This window comes from Corvus moneduloides, chromosome 1 (assembly GCF_009650955.1).
Source record: "Corvus moneduloides isolate bCorMon1 chromosome 1, bCorMon1.pri, whole genome shotgun sequence".
NCBI lineage: Eukaryota > Metazoa > Chordata > Aves > Passeriformes > Corvidae > Corvus > Corvus moneduloides.
In genome coordinates this window covers 3,559,298-3,585,291 of record NC_045476.1, presented here as the reverse complement: position 1 = coordinate 3,585,291, position 25,994 = coordinate 3,559,298, and the positions used below count along the sequence as shown (strand labels likewise).

Genomic DNA, 25,994 nt, shown 5'->3' with positions numbered 1-25,994 from the left:
CCCATAACGTCAAGCTCCTTCATCCTTTATTCTTTTTCCTCATGTTTTGGCACATTGTTGTCTTTGCTTTCAGAGGTTCTGCTTTTCAGGCTGGTTTTCTGGCCTGCACGTTCCTCTACCTGTGTGTCCATGTCCTCACACTCCTCTGATCTGCCTCTTTTGGACTCCTTGGTTGATTTTAGTGCTGAGATATCGCTGTGTTCCCTCCGTGCCCTTTCAGAAAGGTGCCTGAGGTTCCATGTCTGATACTACAGCTCCTCAGTGATTCCATGATTCTATCTATTGCCCTTCTGGCTGCCAAAGACAAGCTTCATGTTCTTCTCTTGTTGCTAGAGGACTTTTGTACTGTGACCACACAATGGTTCCTCAGGAAGGTGGTGGAACACCCCTGGTGGATTAGAAATAATAAAAACATCTGTAAGAACCTATAAACTCTGGGGAATCCTTCAGGAGAAACGCAGAGCTATAATTGTGTGCAGTATTTTTAAGACCAATTCCAAACTGGCCATACCAGAGTTATTCATGTCTTTGGGTATGGTAATTCACAGTATTTTTTCTGGAAACTTTTCTCTTTGTTATTTCCCCTCCTGTTTCTAACCATATGTTATTTATTAATAGTGAGCTGTTCACTGCTGCAGCACAGCCTGCTCTTAGCTCTGGTTTCATGCTGTTGCACCCCAGCTGGCCCTGGTGGGATGTTAGCTAAGAAAAATACCCCATATCTCTGTTCTTGAACTTCAGGCATGCTCACATGTGCACATGCCCCCCCGTCACGTGTGTTTAGCCTCTAACACACCCTGCTTCCATTGGAGAGGAAATAATCAACAATCATCTCTAAGAATCAGTATCTTAGTGATCTGGATCCATATGGGTAAATGTCTTACTGAATGAGACTTTAGTTCATGCAGAAATAATGATAATTTAACAAATCATGTCCAACATACAAAATACATCACTAAGCACATACAGAGATGTCATACAGTACTGTACAGGCTTTGAGTTTTTATCATTCATGCCATACTTTTCATTGTAGAGAAGAAGGGAAACCAAAATGTTTTCATTAAAAAAAAACCCCAAACCCAAGACTTATATGAGGTGTTTGAGAGTTGGATGTGAGAGTAAATTGATTATCAGCAGTTTGCCTCTGGAAGGATGAAAATTGAAAACTCCTTCAATATTTGGGCTTCAGCAAAGCTTTCAGTACTGTCTCTCACAGCATCCTTCTGGACAAAAAGTCCAGCACACAGCTGGCAAAGGTTTTTTTCCCCAGCGGGTGCTGGGGCACTGCCCAGGCTCCCCAGGGAACGGGCACAGCCCCAGGGCTGCCAGAGCTCCAGGAGTGTTTGGACACCGCTTTGAGGGACAGGGTGGGATCATTGGGGTGTCCTTTGTAGGGCCAGGAGTGGGACTGGATGATCCTTGCAGGTCCCTCCCAACTCAGGATACTCCCTGATTTTCTGATTTCCTCATTTTACTTCAGAAGACTTTGACCCAAATGTCTGGAATCTTTTTATAAGCAGTCCTGATCCTAACCATAAACCTAAAGCAACCACATAAATTAGGGGTCATGTAGATGTGTAACTCTATCAATCCTGAATCAGTCTTGTGCTGATGTTCAACTACTGTTTGGTTTTTGTTTTGTTTTTGTTTTTGTTTTTTTAACATGTCCCAAACAGGAATTGGTGAACTTGCTTTTGACTGGCAAAGCTGTGTCCAATGTTTTCAACAACGTGATAGAGCTGGACTCTGGGAATGGCAACATCACCATTCTGAAAGGCATCACGAGTCGCAGTGATATCGGTTTGCTGTCTCTCTTTGAGCACTATGATGTCTGTCAGGTATGTTTTCCATTCCCCTGGTTTAATTAAAAAGAAAACAATTACTTTTAAAATCAGCTTGGAGTGAGTAAAGCAGCAGAGAAATTACTGCCTTGGTTCAGTTTATCTCTTCTGTGCTGTAGTGGTGATTCTATTACCAGTAAAAAAAAATTACAGACAATTCAAATAGCTGTTAATGCAATGGGATTGTTTCCTTTAATTGCTTTTGGTAGTTGTATTTCAATTGTAGTCATTATGAAAATGAAGAGATAGATTAAAACTTTCAAAGGAGTGACAGCTGTTAGTTTTCCTCGGGAAAAACTTGTGTGAGCATTTCACTAGTTCTCCATCAAGAGGAGATGGAGGATGTCAGGATGGACATGTTTCCTAAAGACCTGTTCTGTTCTAAACAGCCAATTTTGTGTTTGATGCAAGAATATTATTTGAAATTCTCTTGCTTTTATGAGATGCTAGATTAGATACTTGTAGCAGTCCCACCTGCATTTGCAGCATCATCACCTCTGTAAAAGTTTGGAAGTGATTACCAAAGGATTTGTTTGTACTGATCTGATCTAAATGTGAGACTGAAAACAAAGCGTGATTTTAACTCCTTCCCATAAGGTTGAAGTCAGCTACATTCTTCTACTACTGGCAAATTATAACTGTTGTTATTTTTAATTAACACAATCATTTACATTATTCACCAGATTACAAAAGGCTTGAATTCAGTCAGGACAGTTTATCAGTGTACCCTAATCAGATTAATTCAGAATAGAATGGACTATAAATAAATAAGCTTCTGTGTCTGGTTCACGCTTCTTTTTCTTTTCTATAAACAATGTAAACCCTCAAAAAATGGTTATGCACCACTCCAGAATTTGTTCCATTCTCTAGTGAGGAAAATGACTTGGGAGTAGCAAAATGGTAAACGAGGTCGGGGCAGGTAAGAGCTATTTCTTACCCACCTGCCCTCTAAAAATAAAATGTTGCCCAGAGATTCAGACACCATTTTCCACTTATTCTGCAAATTATGTGGTAGAGGGGATCTGTTTCTACTGCTGTGCTCTTGCATGGGAGCTGGACTCATGAGCCGGGATCTGTTTTTCCAGGCCAGTGACTTAATCAGTTACAGAAACTCCAGCAGACGTAGTTTCCTTTTTTTAAAGAGTCTACCCTAGTTGGGCATCTGCTGCAAATTGTCCTGGTTTTTATTAAGAACATCTGGGTGTTCTCTGCATTTCATTTCAGAGGCAATGTCTGCTTAGGACTGGGACAAAAGTCCGATTCTGGTGGACTTTGGCCCCAAACTGGGGAGTCTCCACTGTGGCTTCAGCGTGAGGAGCCAGTGTGAGGAGCCAGATTCTGCTTCCTGGTACAAAATTTAGAGCAGTTCAGGAAAAAGAAATGTCAGTGGCAGTTTGCAGCAGTGGAACCGAGAATAGAATTTGTCTTTCAAAGTGACTCTTTCATTCCTCTCAGCATCCAATTACAGTGTGGCTCTGAGGCTGGTAACTGAAACCAGCCATGGAAAAGGACTGTCATTTTTGGTTGGGTTTATTTTTTGTTTCCAGCAGTAAGAAAATCCTGAGCGTGCTATATGGTGAATCACAGACACTGGAGTCAGAAAACTCCCTTTAGGTCATATCCAGCCAATCTCTCAAGGGAAAACTCAGGATATTTTTGTGTCCTGTTATATAGCAGGGTTTCTTTTAAAAATCTGTATCTATTAAGTCCCTTTTTGCTCAGATGGTCATTTTCTCATTGATTTTAGTGCATATAACTGTCATCTTACAGTTTTACTCACCCATCTCTACTCTAAAACATGAATAAATGCAAATAAAGATTTGCAGGTCCTTGTGAATGTGGAGATTCTAATATCTACTACACAGCCTGTGTTTGGAAATACTATTAATAAATCAGACTCTTCATTTACTTAGTTTCCTCTGATTATAATTTTACTCCTAATCCAACCTGCCCCCTAAACAATTCATCCCCATCCGCTGGGCATTTGCAGCTGATGTAACAGTTCCTCCCTTTTTCATCAGCACATCCTGTCCAAAGCTTGTTTTTACTGCCCTGCTCTAGACTTGTTCCAACTGACCGACACATTTAGGATGGGCTATTCAAGATTCCAGGCCAGATGCACCAAATGCACATGGAGGAAGACTTCTCTACCATTTTATCTCATTTTTCTGACATGTGGAGCATTCTGTGTGTAATCCACGGTTCCCTTGGCGTGGCTGCTGAGTTGCAGATACTGTGAGGGCACGTGAATTAATCCTCCTGTCAAACTCCAGCAGTGGCAAATCAAAACAAAATGATCCTTCCTTCTTCTCCAGCGACTGCCTGGAGAATCCCTCTGTTCCCCACCCATTCATCTCTTCCAGTGGGTCGTGTGTTGTCTTTGCTGATGAGAAAAACGTGTGCCCCAAGTAATTTGTCTGGAGTTGTTAATGTTTAACCATCACTCTCAGTCCTGACATATCACCGAGCTCCGTGGAGTTTTTGCAGTGTAATTACTTGCTGCAAATTGTTTCACAATGACAGATGGATCCATTCCATCTGTTTCATGTGCAAATGTTTAGTTTCACAGTGAGAGTCTGTATTGTAATGGGAAAAAAAAAGCTAAAAGTCCAATTCTGCTACTTTTCAGTCGGCAAGTTACACATCTTTGGGTTTCTTTTCTTTGTGCTAAGCCCATATTTAAGCAATATCAATTCCGTGTGATCTTACACATTTAATTTAGAAGTCCAAATCAAGATTTTAGGTTTCCTGGGATTTATTTAGAGCACTTCATGCAATAGAAACATTTCCACATGAAATTGGTGGGGGTTTCCTCTGTCTGCTGACCTGCAGGATGCAGCAGTTCAGTCTCAGGGAAGCTGAGTGGTTTCTCAGCAGGGACAAGACCTCAGAGAAGGGGATGAGGCACAGGAGTGGGCAGGACCAATTTTAGCACTCCTGGATGAGAAAATCCCTGCATTTGGGTCAGAGCCTTTGGCCTAAATGCCACATTAAAATTGCAGGTGAAAAGACTTAGAATGATGAAATTCTTTCTTTCAAAATGTCTTGTGACATTAAAAGTAGAAAGGGATGGAAACAGAGGCTCCTCGTGTTTATGCCAGGTCATTTAATAACAGTGAAAAGGGGAAAAATAATCTGCATTCTCAGGTAATAAATTTAACAGATGCTGTTATTATCATTATTATTAATAACTTGCTAATTCTTTAATAATATTAATAACCAATTAATAAACACCACAATTAACTTGAATAATGATAATAATAACAGTAATGTATAGCATTTATATGCCATTTCCTGTTAGCAGGTCTGTGCTTTGCAAGAGGGGCATTTCCACTTTGCAGAGAGGGGTAACAGGTGAATAAAAGTCAAAGTGCTTATCCCAGTAAATCTGCCAGTAAGCTCCTGGCTGAACTGGGATGAGTACAGGTCTAAATCTTTCATTTTAAAGGCAGTGTGGTGCTGGCTGATGAATTTCACCATCCTGCAGAAATGTTTTTTGAAACCACTTTAGGTGTGTGCTGTTGTATGTGAAATAATGGAAATATTCAAGGTTATTTGTCTCTTTTGAACCTTCTCTCTGATTTGTCTTTGTTTTCACCAATTCTCTCCTACTTTAAGCTGTCCTGGCAGTTAAACCTCCTGTTGTCTGACCTCCCAAATTCACCCTACTCTGACTCCTGACAGTGTCCCAATCCCTGCCCAGCACTTCAAGGGACTGGTGCTTTTTAGTTTTTGCTTCTCTGGAAACAGAGAGGGCATTGACAAAGAAGCTACGCACATTTTCCCTGTCTCTTTTCAAAATGAAAGAGTAAAGTAACAGAAATAAACAGAATTTATTCATTAAAATTCCACAGATGGGAAATATTATCTTTGGTCCTTTTGAAGAAACCACTCTGTGCTCTGACAAGGCCTGCTTGAATTATGAAATTCAGCACACATGCTCTGTCTCCTGGCACCTCACCTGTTTTTTTTTTTTTTTTGCCCTGTGGAGTGTCCCTCCTATAGCCATCTTCCCAGGGAAACGTGTCTCCCAAACAATCTCTTGTCCCCATCAGATGGGCTGGATTCAAGCCAGGCCATTGGTGGGGTTGTGGAGGGGAAAGTTGAGAAAGAAGGATTTGACAACCTCTTTTGAGAAACCAGCCACAAAAACATGCAAGGGCAAACTGGAAACTGATGGTTGGCTTCAATTTTCCATTTATTTTTTGGGAATGGGGGGTAAATATTGTGCCCTGTAGATACAGCAAAGGAAGCTGCTATTTATGTAAGACTTTTGTGGGCATCACTGCGGGCAAAAACACGAAGTATATTCAAATGTGACTGAAACAAGGCTGACAAAGCATTGGCCTTTGAGAAAGTCTGTTCTTCATTCCTTGTTTTTACATCCCCCTTTCTAGCCTGGAACTGAAATTTTCTTTAATGAAGTCCTATTGTCCTCTGAGTTATGGCCAGTTATTTTTCCCAGGGGCCACTCACTGTTGTTGGGGTATTGGCATTGCTTCCCTGTCAACATCCTTCCAAATGAAACAGAATGGCAGAGTTTTTGTTTTAAGACCATAGGAATAACAAAGCCCACATGTTTAGAAGAGCTCTGCGTGCTTTGCAAACAGATAAAGCAGAAAATGATGTCAGATACTGCCCACCTGTCTCTCTGGATTATAAACACCTGCATTTGGATCTGGACTTATCCCATCCCACTTTAGGTGCTTTTTAGGCTGAAAATCCTTCAGGTAAGAGTCCAGCCAACTCCCTGCATCACTAGTGAATGGGAGGGGTCTAAATTTCTGACAATACCCATCTCTTCCTTATTTGATTTTATAGCCAAAGCCTAAAGGCCAACCTGTATTAGAGGGCCTAGAAATAAATACAGAAGAGGTCAGTGGGATGAATCCTGCCCTGTCCTCGTCATTGCAGGGATATAACTCCCTGAAGTGGGCTATAAACTCTGAGGGAATGGCAAAATGCTGACATCTGAGTGAGGGTCTGAATCTCCCTCAAAATTTCTTCACTTGGTGGGACATTCCAGAAGAGCAGCAGAGTGGGACAGGGATAAAGAAAAGCTCTTGAAGCTGCCTGGCACCCTGAGGTCTGTTTTCCGTGCCACATCTGCTGCTTTTTACACCATGGCAGCATAAGGGAACTTTAATCAGAAGTTAGTGCTTTCCAGGAGTCTCTTCTTTGGGAGTCCTAGGATTTAACACATCTCTTTCTGTTCTTCTTCAGTCATGTCCTTTCCCCGCCCCCCTCCCAATTCATGATCAGAAAGATTTCCTTTTCTATTAAAAAAAAAAAAGGATCCAAAGCTGCAGAGAAGTTACCAAGGGCTCCAGTGTAGCAGTAGTGTTTGCTATTATTTTATAAATATATGGCTAAAACCTCCTCAATTTCTGTCTCACCTGGCATAGTGCATACTCTGAATGGCAGATCTCATAAGCCTTAGTTTTATTTTTCTCAAGGTGATTGAGATCAAATACTCAGCAATGGCAATAACTTTACCCTCACAGTGTCCCCTAATTATTTGCAAATACAGTAGTGATGGGGCTGACCTGGTGTTTCAGTGGGGCTGGTGGAATGGGTGACCTGGGTCAACGGGGTTCCTGCTCCCCCAAGGGCTGTTGAAGAGGTTTTTACACCACTGACACTTCACTCTTAACACCCCTGGAACACTGTTTAATATTCATTCAGTAAAGGTCATTGCAGCTGTGGGGAATAAAACACTGACAGGACAAACAATAGGCTGCTGCCTGTAACTCTGAAAGCTTTGTGTAATTATCCTTTTGTCTGTCAATCCTACTGGATTCAGTACTACCAGAAATTCCTCAGTTTGACAGAACCCAGCCCTTCATGGAACCATTACACACTGTGATTACTTCTCAAATAAACATCTCTAGCAGCTGTGTTGCAGTGGGGATCCTGCAACACGCATATATCAAACCAGGAGTCCCGTGGAAAGGAAATATATATGGACAGACAGATTCTTGCTAGATGTTTCAGAGATGTTTATTTCTCCAGCCGCATGGCCGGAGCTCTGCTGAGGAACTGTTCCAGTCACGGGACCAAGGGTCCTTCTGCCCGCGCAGGGAACACAAACCAACCCATGGGAACGAGGCTGAGCAGGGACAGGGAAGCCCCGTGTCTGTGCCCTCAGGGCCCCTCTGCCAGGGCTCCATGGCAGGGGAGGGACCCCAACACCTCACCCGTTTTATTTTAATAAAAGGAGAATGAAAACAACTGGATAAACATAACAAGAACAGTTTCAAAACAAAACAAGCCACCCTCCTGAGTCTTTAAATGTCCAAACAGATTCTCTGGAACATCTTAGGGCTGACAGAAGGGAGACAGAATTCTCTGAGCATGCTTTGTGGGGAAACTGAGGCAGGAGAGGGTTTAACTTCTTCCCTCCCCCTTTTCATCCCCCACTCGGCATTGGAAAGGGATTTTTGGGGAAACAATTGGCAAAAGCATGGTTTTGTGAGGGAAACCATGGATGAAAAAACGGATTGGGAATACACTGGGGGTAATAGGACATAGGGTAAAAGGGAAAGGTGGGATTAGGAAAGGGAAACTGTAGGGGGGGCTTACAATGGAGATACTGTCTAACATGACTACGATTTTTTGCATATATACTGCCTTTTACAGAAACACCATCAGGCCCAGTGACCTGCGATGCTTGTAACCCTTTTCTCCCTAGTACAATATTAAATTCCACCACCTCTCCATCTCCCAAGCTTGGGATGCATTTTTCAGGGTTATTCTTTTTAATAGCAGTTCTATGCACGAATATGTCTTGCTGGTTGTCACACCTTGTTATAAAACCATAATTTTGCTTAACATTATACCATTTTACTATCCCTAAGATCTTAGTTTCTATGATCTTTTCCTTTTTCCGAGTGGCTGCTGTTTTCTGTCTCGCTGCGTCTTTGCTCTCTCCTTCGGTCGCTCCCGTGTTGGAATTGTCGGGGCTGCTCGTGCCTGCGCGCTCTTCCCGGGGTCGCGTTCGGGGCTGCGCGGGCCGGGCCGGGCCGCGCCGCTCAGTTCTCCGTGCGTCGCCTCCTCTGGTCGCAGCTTCGCTGCCAATGCCGGGCGCTGCACCCACGTCTCGGCCGGGCCCCCGAGCGACGACTCCCCCGCGCCCTGCTCCAGCGCATGTTTCGGTTCGGCGCGGCTCCGTTCCACCGCCGCTGCCGCCAGCCGCCGCCCGCGCGCCGCCCCTCTCGGTCAGGCGTTCACGGGGCTCGCTCCAACACGCGCTGCACGCGGCCGGGCAGGCACCGCCGGGTCCCGCTGCTCCTCGCTCCGCCACCGACACTGCGGCTCGCGTGGCTCCGCCCGCGCGCGGGAACTGCCTCGCTGCTGCTCGGAGAGCGCTCGGTGCACGTGGCCTGGGCCGCACGGTCCCTGAGCCAGGCTTCCCTTCGCCAAGACACAGCCGACATTGCTCAACAGTCTCGGTAACTAAATAATATTCACGAAAATATTCTTCCATCGGCATATATTTTGACTCCAGTATTAACTGTGTCCAAACGGTTTTCCAAAAGCCCTTGGTAAGAATTAAATCCCAAGAAACATAGAAAAAGTTCTTAAACAACCATGCCAGGAAGTGTTTCAGTTCTTTTTGAGCTTGAATCAAGCTAAAATTTACAAATCGTTGTTCAAGAATCATTTTAAGTTTAAGATAAATGTCCATATGCGGCTCTGAGAGCCAAGAGTCTTCCCATGGTTCCTCCATAGTTTAGATACGGAATAGCAAAGCAAAACCAAGAAGAGGAATCCAAAGTTTCCAGGGTTTACTCACACAAATCAGTCGCTTAGGGATCGGGGATCGTTCTGCTCACAAATCTCCACCATTTGTTGCAGTGGGGATCCTGCAACACGCATATATCAAACCAGGAGTCCCGTGGAAAGGAAATATATATGGACAGACAGATTCTTGCTAGATGTTTCAGAGATGTTTATTTCTCCAGCCGCATGGCCGGAGCTCTGCTGAGGAACTGTTCCAGTCACGGGACCAAGGGTCCTTCTGCCCGCGCAGGGAACACAAACCAACCCATGGGAACGAGGCTGAGCAGGGACAGGGAAGCCCCGTGTCTGTGCCCTCAGGGTCCCTCTCCCAGGGCTACACGGCAGGGGAGGGACCCCAACACAGCTGTATTCAAGGAAAGACACATAAAGCAAGGAATGATTGATTATAACTCGAAAATGAATAGTAAAATCCCACAAGCAAGGAGGTGAAATTACATGAAGTGATAAAACTCCTGGAGAAAAATGCCATCAGATTGGCCACATCCAGTTATCCTGCTTGGTTTTGATCCCACATTCTCTTGTTCCTTTTGGAATGCACGTGGCAGAAGATGGCCTTGTTCAAGGGACAAATTAAAGCCAAATGGTGAGGTACCATCCACTCACTCTGGCAGATCTATTGGAATAATTTTCCAGCAATAAATATTTGTCTGTAGGTTGAGTTTCACCATCGTGTGAATACAAGCCAAAGTCAGAGGTCAGATGGGGAATGAGCCCTTTGAAGGGGCTTGCTTTTGAAAACTTGATGTTTCCCAAAGATCAGAATGGTGTCCCTGAAATTTATGAGCATTCTTGAGGGCTTTGTAAGGGAGAGGATCGGGGTTAGGGAAGTCTCCATAGGAACTGGAAACATGCAGCACAAAAGGACACCTCATTCATTCCCCCCTTACTCTCCTTCCACCTGAAGGTGATTAATGAGCCTGCTTGAAAACCAATACTTGAATAGTGATAAAAATACAGCCATTGAGCCCTTATCAAAAATAGTATTTAATAAAAAGGATGCAAGTCACATATCCCTGATTTGCCTTTGGAATTCAGCCTTACAGTCATAGGGAACACACTGCAAAGAAGGGGTCTCTGTCAGCCCCGATCTCTGTCAGGTTCTTGCTGGATCGCACAGACACTGCTGAGTTTGAGCAGTTCGCTGAGGAGTCAAAACACTGGGTGTTCCTGCCTGTTTTTGTCCTGCTTCCAGGTTTTATTCCAGGTGTGATTCCAGGTTTTATTCCAGGATCACTACCACCAGCCAGGCTGGTCAGGCAGCTGAGGAAGCACTCAGGCCTCACCAGTAAAATAGGGCATAATTCTGTGTGTGGGGAAGAGTCTGGAGAGTGAGTCCTGTGAGAGCTGCTGAGGGAGCTGGGGGTGTTCAGCCTGGAGAAAAGGAGGCTCAGGGATGACCTTACTGCTCTCTAGAACTCCCTGACAGGAGGGTGTAGTGAGGTGAGGGTCGGCTTCTTCCCCCTGGCAACAAGGGGCAGGACAAGAGGAAACGGCCTCAAGCTGCACCAGAGGAGGTTCAGGTCGGACATCAGCAAGAATTTCTTCACTGGAAATGTGGTCAGATGTTGGAGTGGGCTGCCCAGGGAGGTGGTGGAGTCCCCATTCCTGGGAATATTCAAGAAACCACTGGATGTGGCACTCAGTGCTCTGGTTGTCAAGGTGGTGCTCAGTCAGAGGTTGGACTCAATGGTCCTGGAGGTCTTTTCCAGCCTAAATGACTCAGTGACTCTACTCCACTCAACAGCTGATGCTTGAAGAAGCAGCCAAAGGAATCCTCACAGTGAGGATGGTCCTTACTTTGTCAGCAGCACGGTTCCATGTTGTATTTTCTACAAAATATGTTTTGCATCTCGATGTCAAAGGCAGCAGCTAATCCTCAGCTGGTTAAATTGATGTAACCAAAACAGAGACTTCTCCCTTCCTAGGGAGAGGAGGATTTGAGCTACAATATTTTTAGACTCTCCTTGTTCTCTCAGAGTTCATGCCCTCGCTACTTTCTGCAAAGATTGTAATTGAAAACTACACATTTTTGGAGAATGTTCCTACAGCCCTCAATCATCTGAACAGTTTGTCCTGGCTTCGGGGGCGGGGAGGGATGGTTCATGTGAGAGAGCTGGAGTGGACGTGGCTTTGAAAGTTCTGTATCTCTCTAATCTTTGTCAAATGCTGTTTGATGAAGCTGGGAAGTTGCTTTTGCAGACAAACGTAGGAAGAACACATTTTTAGGAGGAGACTGGCTGTTCTTTTTGGCTTTGACTTATCTGCATATTAAAATATGCATGTTTGTGAGACTGAATCTTTTCATCTGTGTCCCTCTAATTTGCCATCTTTTGTTGAAACTCTGTATTTTCTTTTTTGATAACTCCTCTTACGAGTATTATTGGAAGCTCGTAAAAAAAATTCTTTACTTCTGAGCCAAGAATTTACTTAAAAAGCAAAACTGTTGTATAAAAGGCTGTTTTAAATAGATATTAGCGAAGTAATGAGTCAGGGAACAGTTACTTAATTAGCTGGAGACTTGTTATCTAACATCAGAAGAAATTCTCATTGGGGAAGGCAGCTGAATTTACACTCGTAACACTTTAGATATAAAGTCTAAACCTCAATCAGGATGAAAACACAAACTCCTTATCGCTTAGGGTGAACTCCTTATCACTTAGGGTGCTGGTTAGAGTTTTGATTGCAACAGAATTAATGTTGGCTTCTTCCTTCTGGCATTTGCCATTTGCCCCTGTGCCCATGGTGAAGACCTGAGGGCTGCACTGTAGGACCTGCATGCACAAATCTCTATCTAGAAATCATGTGTAAGAATTTTTCTGTTAAAAGTCACTCACTTTCCACTAGGGGTTTTTCAGTGAAAAAAGTCCTGAGAGCAAAATGGCTGAAAGCAAAATGTTTAATTTCAGATTTCAGTTTCCCTAAGCAGTTTCTCCAAGGTATGAAGCCCAGCTGCAGTGCTGTTGGTACCCCCTTCCTCCATCCCTTATAGATTAAATCTCTGGAGTATTCTAGTTTAAAACATCTATGAATGACTATGGAAGTTGTTTTTATGCACTTTTCTTACAGAATATTCAGGTTATTTATAGATACACTTTCAAAAGAAGGACAAAGGTTTAGAAAAGGCTTTTGTTAAAGTTTTTTTTTCACCTGAGCCTGTTTCATTTTTAAGAATAACGAAGCAAAACAAATTCTGTATTGCATTCTTCTATAGCTTAAAATACATGTTTGGACTGTGAACTAGAAGATGATAAAGTGAAGGGAATGTGTTACATTTTTTATCCAGGAAGAGATTTTGGGCTCATTTGAGTTGCCCAGGCAGGGATGTCTCATGGCACCTGAGATCCTGTAAGTCTCTTGCCTGCTTTCCAGTTATTGTTGAATGACAGCACAGCCTCCCATTGATCCAGTGTCCTATTCCTGACCTAAAATCACTGTGGTTTTACAGCTGTTGCAGAGGACAGGCTTCCTTTTGGTTCAGCTCATCTGGGATCTGATCTTACAGCTGTAAGAGCACGACAGCTGCATTTCATTACCTGCCATAACTCAAGGCCTAATACTTGCTTTATATGCTCCCTGATTTACCAGAGCTATTCTGGTCTGCTTCATCAACAGTCTATAATGAGCCTTCATTAGTGTTTGTAGACTGCAATAAACAAATGATCTTACAAATTCTATGTTTTCCACAATGAATTTTTCTCTCCCCAACCCCTATGATACCCTAATATTTTCTATTTTTCTTCTAGGTTGGTTGTTACTTGAAGACCCCCAAGTTCCCAATTTGGCTGGTTTGCAGTGAAAGCCACTTCAGTGTGCTGTTTTGTTTGGAAAAGGATTTGCTCAGTGACTGGAAAACGGGACGGAGGTTTGATCTCTATTACTACGATGGCTTGGCCAACCAGGATGAAGAGATACGATTGACAGTGGGTAGGTGCACCTCCCTGACTCTGCATTTCACCTCGGGATGGGGGCAGAAAGAAGGATCCAATAATAGAAAAAGTGATGGTTGCAGGCAGTGAATGTTAATTTCCCTAATTTGCGTAATTGGTTGTGGTGATTAATTGTATTTCGCAAGGAGGTTTTGAGGATAAGCTCTTGAAAGGGTTAAAAGTGATTGTGTGTCACTTTATACACACTGGCAAATGTTTCAGTGGCACTGATTCCCAAGGAACAGGTTGTGATCTCTGCCTTACTCATACTCCCAGGACCATAAAATGTATTTTACTACTCCCATTCTCCTTCACATCATCTCACATCGTTTCTACAGGCAGAAAGTGCAGGCCTCCCATTCCTCACCCTAAATGCCTGTAGGAAAATGAGCACACAGGATGAGGAAACATGAAAATCCTTGCCTCCAAGGCAAGAAGATGCCAGTAATCTGCTAAAAGAGTTTTGTCTCTTACCTGCCTGGAAGCACAAGCCTGCAAAAGGTCTTCCAGCTTGTTACACTCCTTTCAGGGAACCATGCCAAATTACACAGCTGCTTTTACAGTAACTACGTATTTCTCCAACTGGAGGGCATTTGGATGAGTATTCTGATCCTTAGAAAGCACCTACTTCAGTATGTTCTCCACCACTAAATCCCTGTTTGCTAATAATACCCTACCTACCTTTTGTTTTCTTTCCTTTGGTATTTTTATACAATCTCATCTGTGATTCTTTGATAACCACATTCCTTCTCAATCTTAAGGAGCCGCTCTATTGTAGTCTGCTCTTTAGAAATAAGTTGTCTCTATTCCTTATTTGCACCGACATCCAGGTTTTTGGGCAGGATGGGTGTTGTATGTTCTGCCTGAGTCCCTGGGGCAAAGCTGTTCATGTGCTGGGAGTGCTGGGGGCTTGAGAACCTCACGAGATGTGGTAGTGAGTTCAGTCATCTTTCTGCCTGTTATTTATCCTCTTACTTTAAAGAAAGCCCCTGTCATTCTGCTGTAGGGGTCACATGCTCAAAAAATGATCAGTTTTCCCAGGACTTTGGTTGCCAGCTGGTTCCCACATCCCAGATAAAATTGACATGGGTGATGAAGCTCAGCACAGGACTAGAGGCACATTTTTTCTGTTGTGTTCTACCACATAACACCTGGTCCAAAACAGGTATCCTAATCTGTCTTTCCATCACCAGGAATGTTTCCAAAATCTAGAGCTGCCAAGCCCTCTAAGATCCCTGGATGAGAAATTCCCCAGAGCACGTATAAATTTTTCCCTTTGCTGTCCAGCCTGCCATGGCATTCCTGTGTGTTTCTCTCCAAAGCCTAAACATGCATGGAGTTGTAGATATCTCTTTGTTGTGGCCATAGCCCCTTCCAGGGTTTGTCCCAGTAAATCCTTTGTTATCTGTGAAATTCTGCAAAAGGCAGTAAAAATGCAAATACTTTCATCATTCCACAAAAACGCTGTCCTGGCTCTGGCTGTGCAGTAATCCCTTGGTAGGTCTGGAGAAAACTCTAATTATTTTACATCCAGAAGGTAACACTGGTCAAACATCTAAACCCAGAGCACAGGAGCAGATGGAAATACCAGAATGCTGAATATTGCTGGTATTTTCCTTGTGGAAATCCCAGGCAGGGGTGGTGTTTAGGCAGCATTACCTGGAGATGCAGCACAAGGAGCTGGGCACTGCCCCAGCCACGTCTCCCTGCTGCTGATTAGCAAAGCTGGTTGCTTTACCTGAGCAAGAAGGTGAATTCCTTGAAATGGGAATCCTGCTTATAATTAGGTAAAATTACCATCAAGGTCACATTTCAGGAAATAGTGAAGAAATTGTGCTGGGCAAGAAAGGCAAAAAAGACAGAAGAGTAGAATTATATTTTGGGAGTAGCAGCAATTGCTACTTCATATTGAGAATTTGCCCTGCTTTTCATACTTAACCATTTCCCAAAATGGAGACAAGAAATATAAAGTTCCTTCATAAAAGCAGGTTAATGACATCAACATACCATCATAAAGAGAGGAAAATAATAATAAATCTTTGCATTTATTAGAAATTTTGGATAGGCAGAGAAGAGCTGTAACAGTGCTGGTGCTCAGTTTCTCACTACCTAGAAGTTGAATATACATATTCCTTGCCTGTTACTGTAAGATACCCCTTTATGATACTTTTTTCGTATTTCTTTGTTATGGAAACGTTCCATTCAAACCTTTTGTTGGAAGAATTCAAGTCTAAAAATGACAAAATTCATCAAAGTTGGCAATGGAAGGGCAGTCACGCCGTTGTGCCTGTCCTCTTACCAGCGCTATGGTCAGGACAGTGGCCTAAGTTGCACCAGGAGAGGTTTAGAGAAAAATTTCTTCACAGAAGGGGTTGTCAGGCCTTGGAATAGGCTGCCCAGGGAAGTGGTGGAGTCACCAGCCCTGGAAGTTTTCAAAAAACGTGTACATGTGGCACTTGAGTGTTACAGTATTTCCACACTTGGAGTCATGGGTTACGTGGTGAACGTGGTGGTGCTGCTGGGTTGATGCTTGGACTTGATGATCTTAGAGGTTCCAACTTCTATTATTCTGAAATTTTGTGTTACAAACTCTTCAATATTATGACAAAAAAGGTTCTTTTAAACTTAAAAGATTCCTGTGTGTCTCTTAAGTTCCTGAGGATCTAGAGGAAAAACACCAGTACTTGATGTACTTTTAAATATTGTCCATTTCCCTCTACTCCAGCCCTTGCAGTCATCCAGAGTTCTCTGCATGCGTTTGTACCCAGCAGATCAACACACAAGGGAGAGCCAGGTCCTTTCTGTGACACAAGAGAGCCAGATAGATCTGAGACTGGCAGTTGTGAATGTCAGAACAATCCCCTCCCGTCCTGTCTACATCAGTCTCACTGAAGCAGACCCAAATCCTACACCCTGCTTTGGCAATGTGCGCTGCTCACAGTCCATTAGCTGGGTGACAGACAGAAAAGAAGAAAGAAAGAAAAAAACCCTGGTCTGCTGCAGTTTAAATGTTTGACTCCAAAACAGGAAACAGCTGAGCAGACTGACATCCAAGCTGGTGGCAGGATGTTTTGTCCCTGGGAAGCTCAGCTCTACTTTCACTGTTGACAGATGCCATGTCTGAGACAGTGACCTCTCTGTTTTCCCCGAACACTGCAATTGCCTCTCGGTCCCAAGGGAATGCTCACAGCCTGGGGAGGCTCTCTGATATCCCACACAGCAGCATCTTCTCCTGTCTGTGCATTGCTTGCTGAACAGTCAAGGGGCAATCTTCTTCTCCAGGGTGAAAGAGTCCTAATCCAGTTCAAACTGGACTTGTGGTTTCCTATTCAAGTGTAGCACTACCACTGTCCTTAGCATCTGAGTAACAAAAGTTACTCAGTAATTACAACATCAGTTGCAAAATAAAAGCCTCGTGACAGCCCTGCAGCACAGTATTTCATTTTCTGATCTGTGGTTTTCCTTGAAACCATCTCTGTGAGTCATCCAACCTGGCTCAGGCGTGGTGATCAGTGGTGGATGTGGCAGCAGTGGGGCTCAAATCATCTGAGAGGTCTTTTCTGTGAGGTTCTGTATGAGTAGAAATTTCCCCAGCCACTAACAATGTCTATTATCTCTCTGCAGATACAACTCAGGTGTGCCCTGAAAATAAAGAAAATGATCTTACTCCTCCACTTGAGCACTGTATTAGGACAAAGTAAGTGAAATTACAGTTTTTCATACAGATATATTCAGTTGTTGATACAAGTCACACATGTGAGGCTGTAGAGTCAAAAAGAATATTTCAGCAAGTAAAGCTGAAAAATCACTGCTTAAAAATCAGAAAGGATCTGAATGGGCCGGGCTGTGGTAAGTATTACACATTTAATTATGTGTTACTGTAATTCACATTGAACTCTCCAAGGTGTTCGTTCTTAGAGGGACCTTCACTACATCACCAAGAACTGACTGAGCCAAATTCAGTCCGAGAGCACAGCTTGGCTGCAGTAGATCTAAATTTAGATTCCCAAAAGTGCTTGATGCCTGTTGCAGAGGTATAATGAGAAAAGGAGAAAATTTATTCCGTTTTCATCAGTCTTTTCTGAAGAACAAAAGGGGCAACCTGGGTGTTATTGTCAATATCGTGAAGCCCCATTGAACAGTCTCAGTTTTCTCCAGCTGTCTGAGGACAGCACAGGCTGTCAGGACCACAAAACAGCACATTTTGTGCAGTCATTCATGACAGTTCTTAGCTCATATTCTCTCCTTAAATACGAGGTTAGTTCCTGTCATTTTGGGATTTTCGTGGGCACTTTGAGGCCTGTGTAAGCAATTCATCCAAGTCATACTGAAGTTAATGGGAACATTTTCAGCTTAGTGAGGCATGGAGGAAGCCAAATGGAGAAATTTAACTGGGCAGAAAATTCATCTTTATATGAATTCCAGCCTGGCTTTGGAAGTTACTATCTGAATATCTCTGGAGCAAGAAGTGAAAGCCTCATTGTCAGAGACCATAACATTTGTTCTATCAGCGAGCCAGGCAGCTTCAGGTTTCTCCTGCAGTTCCTCTCCTGTCCTTGCTACAATTTGCTCTGTAAAAAAAAAACCCAGCAGAAAACAAATAAATAAGGACAGTGGCTGCCAACGATCAGAAAGTCACTGAAAGTTAGAAGAGGCATCCTGCAAGGTGACAGCAGTGACATCAGTCCAGCCTTCCTGCACATACAGATGTTATTGATTCTTCATTTCCAGTGACACTTAAGCATGATTGCAAACTCAAATAAATAATGTATAACCTCAGAAAGCCCCACAGGGAGAATAATGCATGCAACTACTTAAAGTCTTAGAATATATTCCATTCCTGGCGTTGTGTCAGAGTTATACAGTGTTGGTAGTGCTGCTTTTTGTTTGTTTTAAGTTCCCTGCTTTAATCTGCTGGAGAAGTACATTACCAGCAAATTCCAGTGTCAATTTATTTTGTTTGTAGCATTCTCAGCACTGTCTGATTTACCCTGGGCAGTCTGGCTCCTTGTTTTCAGTGTTCTCCCTTTGCTTTGAGGGTATTTATTTAAGCGTGGCCTTGCTGCAAAAGGTTTTTCATGTTAAATTTTTCCTTTTTGTTTTAAGAATTTTTTCTTCCAGCTGTGGAACAGTATATAAGGAAAAGTAGAAACCGACCCAAATAACTAAAATTTTAACAATTTGGCAGGTAAAAAAAAGGGATGTTTTCTATCATACAGCCATGGAAAATACTCCTGAATTAATTTTTCATAAAGCAAAGAACTGTTGCTTATTTTGATGAAGAATTCATGATGAAGCTCCGTATCAGACTTCTCTCATCAAAAAATGCAGGATAATTTCTCAGGCAGAGTGGAGAATTTCACAGTCTGAAGAATCAAGCTAGGACAATTAACTATCATTAATTGGTTTTACTGTTAATTGGGGGTTTTTCCTTCCGTTCACATGCCTCAGTTCTGGTTTAATCCATGACAAGCCCATTGCTTATCCCAATATCTGAGCACCACCATCCTGTAACACACCGAGTTCTGTGCCTCACATCTGCCTGATGTTTGTTCTCTTACCCTCTCCTAAAGGGAAAACTCCATAGGTAGTAGGCTGGTTTGGCATTCAGATAATAATAACAGTAATAATAATAATAATATCAAAAGAATACTGTTAATGTTATTATTATCAGAAGAGAAGGGTGGTTTTGCTTCTGCCAGACGAGGAGGCTCATGTTTTCAGTCCCTATTGTATAAAACATCAGAGCAGTTTAGTTCTGAGTTTGAAGCAGGTAACCCTTCAGCTGGCTCTGGAATGACCAGTCACCACCAGGTATCACTGTAACCAAAAAATGGACAAATTACAAGTGCTTTTCTTGTGGCTCTCAGCCCCAGACATCTGTGGCAGCAGTCGGATTCTGGCCCAGGGATGTCTGGAATGTGCATCCCTGAGTTGTTTTGGAGCTGCCGTGCAGACAACTTATCCTGTTCTTCCCTGAGGAATACTCTTATATCACAGTCCTGATCCTCAGCATTGGGGGAAATAATACCTGTTGGCTCTGCCTGAGGGGAACCAAACTCTGATCTGATATTTTAACCTGAATTCAGCAGTGTGTTTTGTTAACCCTCTGTGGTAGTGGGGCTGTGGGATACATGAGTTCGCCTGTTGGCTGTGAAGTGAAACACCCAGAGGGAATTTAGTGGATAAGAGAAGAGCAGAGCCTGGGCATTCCACCCTGAGATACTGATGTGCTCCAAAACAAAACCAAATTATCAGCACAGGAGATGCTCACTGAGTGCTATTCCAGGCTGAGCATTGTTCAGGGCCTGGCCTGTTCCTCTTCAGTTCCCGTCAACTCTGTGACCCTTGGGTGAGGTTGTGCTTGAAGCAGATGGGTCAAATGTAGTTTTCCTTTTGCTAATCTGATAAATCATAATTGAATCAGCAGCTAGAAAATGCCTCACTGTGAATTACACTGTGGCAGGATAGTTTGGGGAAGTGATCCCCTGCACTGCCCAGGAGGTTTTGTATCTGTTTGTAAATAAAAGACTTGTTCGGCACCTGGAGTGAGATTCCTCACTCTTTGACACCTTTTCTTGTGCAGATAGATGCAAGGGGGGAAAAAAGTTTTGTCTCATAGAAGCAAACAGCCAAAGGCTGCTTTGCAATCTAAAAAATGGTTTGAAAATAAACCCAGGAGATGAGGCTTGTTCTGAAAGTTACCTTCAGTCCTGCTTCAGAATTGTGTTCTGTTGGAGCTCTTTGTGGAAAGCCTGTTTTAAAAAAGGCCAGTTCCTCACTGCACAGTGATTAACAACATCCTTACCAACCACAAAAGTTATGTCAGCAATGTGGGTAATTCCACAGGGCACAGTGCAGGCTCAGAGCAGATTTCATCTGGTGTCTTTTGGCCTCTGTGGGGCCTCTGTGGATCCCTCTCAAAACTTCAATCACCCTGGTGAGATAGAAAATTGCGCCTTGGGAAGATTGGAGACAAAGATAAGGGATGATTTGATGCCATTACCTGAAAAATCCAATGGGGACAGAAGGTGGCAATTTTATTTTCCATTTGGTTTTTTAAGGGGTGACATTCCTAACCTCTGGCAGGGACAGCTCTCACCTCTGACAAATGCCAGACTAAACTGAATATCCACACATGAAACATACTTTAACTTAAGATCTGAGGCATCTCTGCTGTGTATTCCTGCTAAGTATTCCTGGGATGGAGACAATCTCTGCAATTTTTTCGATTTTTATTTTCTCAGCAGTGTAAAAAACAGAAGGGAAAAATTTCACAACAGCCCTCAGATGGTCACTTCGAGACACTGCCCTGAAGACTGCATGAATTCAGCTTTTGGTTTTGCTTTACGCTTAATTGGCTTGCTCAGCACAAGGACTGAGCTGCCATACCCTTGCTGACACATCCTGTCCTCAGTGACAGAAAGAATGTGGCACTGGCAGCTCCCTGTTCCCTCCACCCCCTCACCAATGTCTTACTACTCTGAGACAGATTTTCAGAATAGGTATTTTGAATAGATCTACTCAGTACTGGGAATGCAACAGTTTAGTTCCTAGAAAATGTGGACCATGACCTTGCAAATGAGAAAAGCCACAGCCAAGGGTGAATTCATGCCATGAGGGGTCAGTTGGCTCACTTCAGGGATGTGACTGGAGAGCATCATCCTGCTTTCACCAGGTTTGGGGGCAGATCTTTGTCTTTTGCCATGGTTTGCAAACACATTTTGTGGCAAATTCAGGGTTGATGCCTCTTTTGCATTCAGTCACATTCCTGAGGTGGGAAGCTGAGATGTGGCAGCCAGTGCAGAGCCAGGAATTAAGAACATGGAAGGGTCCAGACTGGCCTGGAAACACTGTTCCCAGTGTACATCTTCAGTGCCATTCTGAAGGAGGAATAAGGACAGAGAAAAGCAAAACCTCAGCACAGGAAAAGTGAAACATCACCATTAAAATGAGCCGTGGAATGCTTGGAGGAGCCAAGGTCAGGACAAAGAGAGGTGCTCAGTGAAGTGATCCAGGCACAGGATCTCAGAGTCAGAGGGTTCCTAATCAGAGCTGAACAGGAGGGTGCAAATTACCTACTGACAGCTGACACTGAGTGTTCTGGTTATTTGGGGTTAATTCTTGTACCCATCTTGGGCATTCCCTAATTATTCTGTCCAGCTTGAAGGTTCTTGTTGTGAATCAGCTGCTGCTGAGGACTTTCTGTTACCCAGGAGAGGCTGGAGGAAGGGTCAGGACAGGGACCTCCAACCTTGGCACCTCAAATCAGGGGGTACAGCTCCCTCACTTCTGCCCCGTTTCCCACTGAGATGTGGTTAGTTATCCCAAACAAGCCCATCCCAATCTCTCTGAGGTTCCTTGGGTGGTTGAGGGCTGTGGGTTTGCCTTTCCAGTGATGAACTGATGGTTGTCAAAGGCTTGCTTTCGTTTCTAGGTGGCAAGGAGCTGTCATCGACTGGAACGGCACGGAACCCATCTTGTGACTGATGTGAGCTGCGCTTTATTTGAGAAGACCAAGAGGAAACGACTGAATTAGCACATTCCTATTCCCACCAATGCAGGAAATGGGGCAGTTTGAGATGAGGAAGAATGACAAGGTTACAGGCTGGCAGAGTTTCACCTCAGTCACCTCGTGCTTCAGATATTTTGCTTACAATATAAACAACACTGACGTAAATTCCTCGTCACTGCCTTTAGCATAAAGCTCCTGAGGGCAGGCTGGGTTCCCACCACCAAATCAAGGTTACAGATGAAGCAGAGAAGTCGTCAACGTCCCCTTGAGGTCTCCTTCTGGATCCACTCTGTATCCTGCAATTGTTTGGAAGCATCTGATGGGAGATGCTGAACCCAGATTTCTCTCACTTTTACAGCCTTCTCTGTCCTGCCTTGTTCTCCCCTGACAGAACTCCAGTGCCACTACAAAACATCATCCAAGGAACAGATGTTCACCTCTTTACCTGGTGTTAGCAAGCCTCATTTTGCACTAAATAGGTTGGTGACCACCTGGGCTTTTCAGGGGAAGCCTGGCCTAGACCAAGTCCTCATTGTGTCATAAAATTGCAGTAAGGATTGTGGTTCTGTGTTCCCAAAATAATGCCGTTAGTACGTTCCTAGTACTGGGTGCAGTTGGTGTGTAACAGTGCCTCGTGCTGATATAGCTCATTTTTCTTTCAGGTAAGAGGCAGCTGTATCGGTATCTTTACATTTATACCTTTATTTCTACACAAGGGTTTATTTACACCCAAGTGGCAGGTTAGATCTGTGGTTTGCTTCTTCATAACTACAAGAAAACAGAAGAGTTGTGTCATTTTGAAATTCAACTGGTGCCTATCTGTGATAGGTGCCAGTTTCCATGGTAAAATAAAGTGTGTGTGCTGGAATGAGGTGGAGATGGATCCTGAAGTACTGAAGCCACAATTTGTATTCTGATTAATTCTGTTTTAGCAACACTCTACCAAAATTGGAGCAAGTTACTGTACTGAAGGATGGAAAAAATGCCTTGGGAAAAAAAGGCAGATAAATGGTGTTTCTAGAGTTATTCCTCTCTCCTGAGACTGAATATTTCATGAGAGTTCAATAAAGGACTTTTAGTTTCTGATGTTTATTGTAGCACCTTCTTCCTAGTCAGTGTGGAAACTCCTCTGGGTCCTGAAAAATGAGTGCAAAATCAATTTCCAGCAAAAATTCAGTGTTGTTCTGGGTGTAGGGTGGAGATACCAAACTGACTGTGCAAATGGGGATCTTGGGGAGTTAGCACTGGAGTTAGATTTGAAAACCAACTTGAATATAAGTTATAAAGGAGTACCAGAAAGGTTTACATGGGCTTTGGATGAAGATCTGCCTCCCCCTTTGCTTCCCATTCAACCAAACTGTCTGTCATAGAATCACAGAATGGTTTGGGTTGGAAGGGAAATTAAAGATCATCTCATTCCACCCCCCTGCCATGGGCAGGGGCGCCTTCCACTATCCCAGGCTGCTCCAAGCCCCATCCAACCTGGCCTTGGACACTTCCAGGGATCCAGGGCAGCCACAGCTTCTCTGGGCACCCTGTGCCAGAGCCTCCCCACCCTCACAGGGAAGAATGTCTTCATTGTACCCAATCTAAACCTGCTTTCTATCAGTTTAAGGCCATTATATGCAGTAAAGCATCTCAGGGTTCCAGTTATTTTAATTTTATTTATTCCAGTGGAATAAAATCCGTTTAATTCATATCACATAGACAAACTTCTTAAAACTTGGTGAGATCTGATCTCCCAAAGAGATTCAGCCTCTGAGACATCAGCAGCATCAGATCCATGCTCGTTCCTGACTCTGCTGCAGGGATGTTACATGGCCTCTGGCAAACCCTGTCATCCCTGTGTATTTGCGGATGTGTTTGTGCTGTCAGCTGCAGGCAGATTCAGTAATGCCTTTAGGATACCTCAGCTTGAGCTTCAGTGTTTCTGGGGAGTCCCAAACAGCCAAAGATCCCAGATGTAAAACCTTTTTCCCTCTTGAAATTCCTGTGTTCTGTAGTCCACACTTCGTTTCATGAAACAAATGCAGGTTTGATTTTCCCACCTGCCTCACAGGGCATCTGTAATATAAAATTTTGAAGGGTGCATTTGGACAGAAAATACCGTGGAGATGACAAATGTTGGAAGATTTTTGGAACCAAGAAATTCCTTTCTGGTTTTTCCAGTCTAGTAAACCCACACCATTTATTTCAAAGCTTTAAACTATGTCAGATTGGAGATAACCTCCCACTCCCTGATAGCAGAGCAGCCCAGATAAGGGCTCCTCTGGGGCAGGAGGGAGCTGCTTTGGGACAGCCCAGATTTTATCTGACTGAAATCTGGATGTCTGCAGTGCAGACGTGTTCAGGGGATCTGTTCTCTGTCCAGAGGAGGGGAGGGTGTGGTGTGTCTTTGCTTTAGGATGAGAAGAACTGTTCCTATGAAGGGAGCCCAAGAGGATTGTCTCCTGTGGATTGCACCCATGCAGATGTAAGGATTTTTAGCATGTGAGAAAGAGGATGGGTTTGTTGGAAATGGTGGTTTATGGGTTCTTGTGGAGGGTAAATGAAGATGAGGAGAGGCCCTGAACTCTGTCCCTCTTTCTAAAACAGACTCCAAATAGCTTTGAGGCTCCTTCATCACTGGTTATGGAGAATCTTTTTGTTAAAACAGGTTTTTCTTACCTATTATCTATCATTGAGCCCTTGTATATTTGTTTGCGAAGTCCACTGCCCTCCTGACAGTGAATTAACTCCAGATTTACCTACCCCTCACTCACAAAGGTGGAAAAAAAGAACCTGGGCCACCTCCCCAAACCACCACCTGTGCAGGACACCTCAGCACTGACAAGCTCCTTCCACCATCCTTGCTCCTGGAACCTGAAAGCAGCAGGTTCCTTCAGCAGGGCTCAGTGCCAGTGCCTTTTATCAGGCAAAAGGAGTGGCTCTTTGGAAGAAATCTGCAACCAGAACATTAATTTAGATCTAAATACTCTCAAAAAATAATGCCAGAGCATTACCTGGTCGCTGCCTGCATCACGACTTGTGTGTTTTTATTCAATGTAAAGCACCAGCAATTATTTCCCTTAAGACATTACAGGGCTTTTTGGGTCAATCACACAAGGCAATGCAAAATGTTATGTGGCAGTGCACAGACCTTTGCACAGATCTGTGTAGAAACACATCCTGTGCACAACATGCATCCAATCTTTTTAAATTTTATTTTCCTCTTCGTTGTTTCTCTTTCTTTTTTTTTTCATTTCCCAAACAATGTGACTTCCTGAACGGAACAAAACAGTGACCATTTGGTAACTGAGCATTAAAAGACACCAGTGACGTTGGCACTTGGTCTGCACGGTGTCTTCATTTCATTCTCTTTCCTTTTGTGGTATAAAAAATTACACCCTGTGCTGAAAACTGACCCCTTAACTAATAACAAACATGGTTTATTGTGCATGGAGATGAAGATGTGAGCAGAGTTACTATTTTGGCAGGGTGTCATATCTACCACCTCTGTACAAAGTGTTTATTTGGCTTTGTCTTGTACAGAATGTCCCGGACAATTAAAACATTTAAAGCACTGGTCAGGCAAAAGCCCAGATTTCCTCCTTGTTTTTTAATAATTGATTTGCTAGTGGAAATTAATCTGGGAGATTGAGTTGTGAATGTTTCATGGGCCTTATCAGGTCAGTGGAGAAATAACGGCAAGAGCAAAAATGATGGTTGTGGGTAAAAAATTCACAGTTTTATAGACCTGATGTTTGTTTTTTACATGCCTGTCCTTATTCTAGTTAAATCTTGGAAAACTTTGAGATATGATGACTGATACCATGAATGAATCCCTGCAGTCACTGTGGGTTTGATTCCCAGGTAAACTAAAAATGACAACTTGAGTCTGTTGCTTTCAAGTTTTCCCTTTCCTGGGGC

General features: G+C 43.4%; 1 protein-coding gene across 5 annotated transcripts in view; it reads left to right on the top strand.

The window, feature by feature from the left end:
- Positions 1–23,171, top strand: part of MINDY4 (MINDY lysine 48 deubiquitinase 4) — a 67,346-nt gene extending 44,175 nt beyond the window's left edge. For all 5 annotated transcript variants that reach the window (XM_032095375.1, XM_032095560.1, XM_032095287.1 and 2 more), the window contains 4 exons: positions 1,677–1,838; positions 13,388–13,568; positions 17,195–17,267; positions 22,008–23,171. In XM_032095375.1, the coding sequence (XP_031951266.1) occupies positions 1,677–1,838; positions 13,388–13,568; positions 17,195–17,267; positions 22,008–22,056 (465 nt within the window). In that variant the 3' untranslated portion in view covers positions 22,057–23,171. The remainder of the gene's footprint in view (positions 1–1,676; positions 1,839–13,387; positions 13,569–17,194; positions 17,268–22,007) is intronic.
- Positions 23,172–25,994: the final 2,823 nt, after the last annotated feature.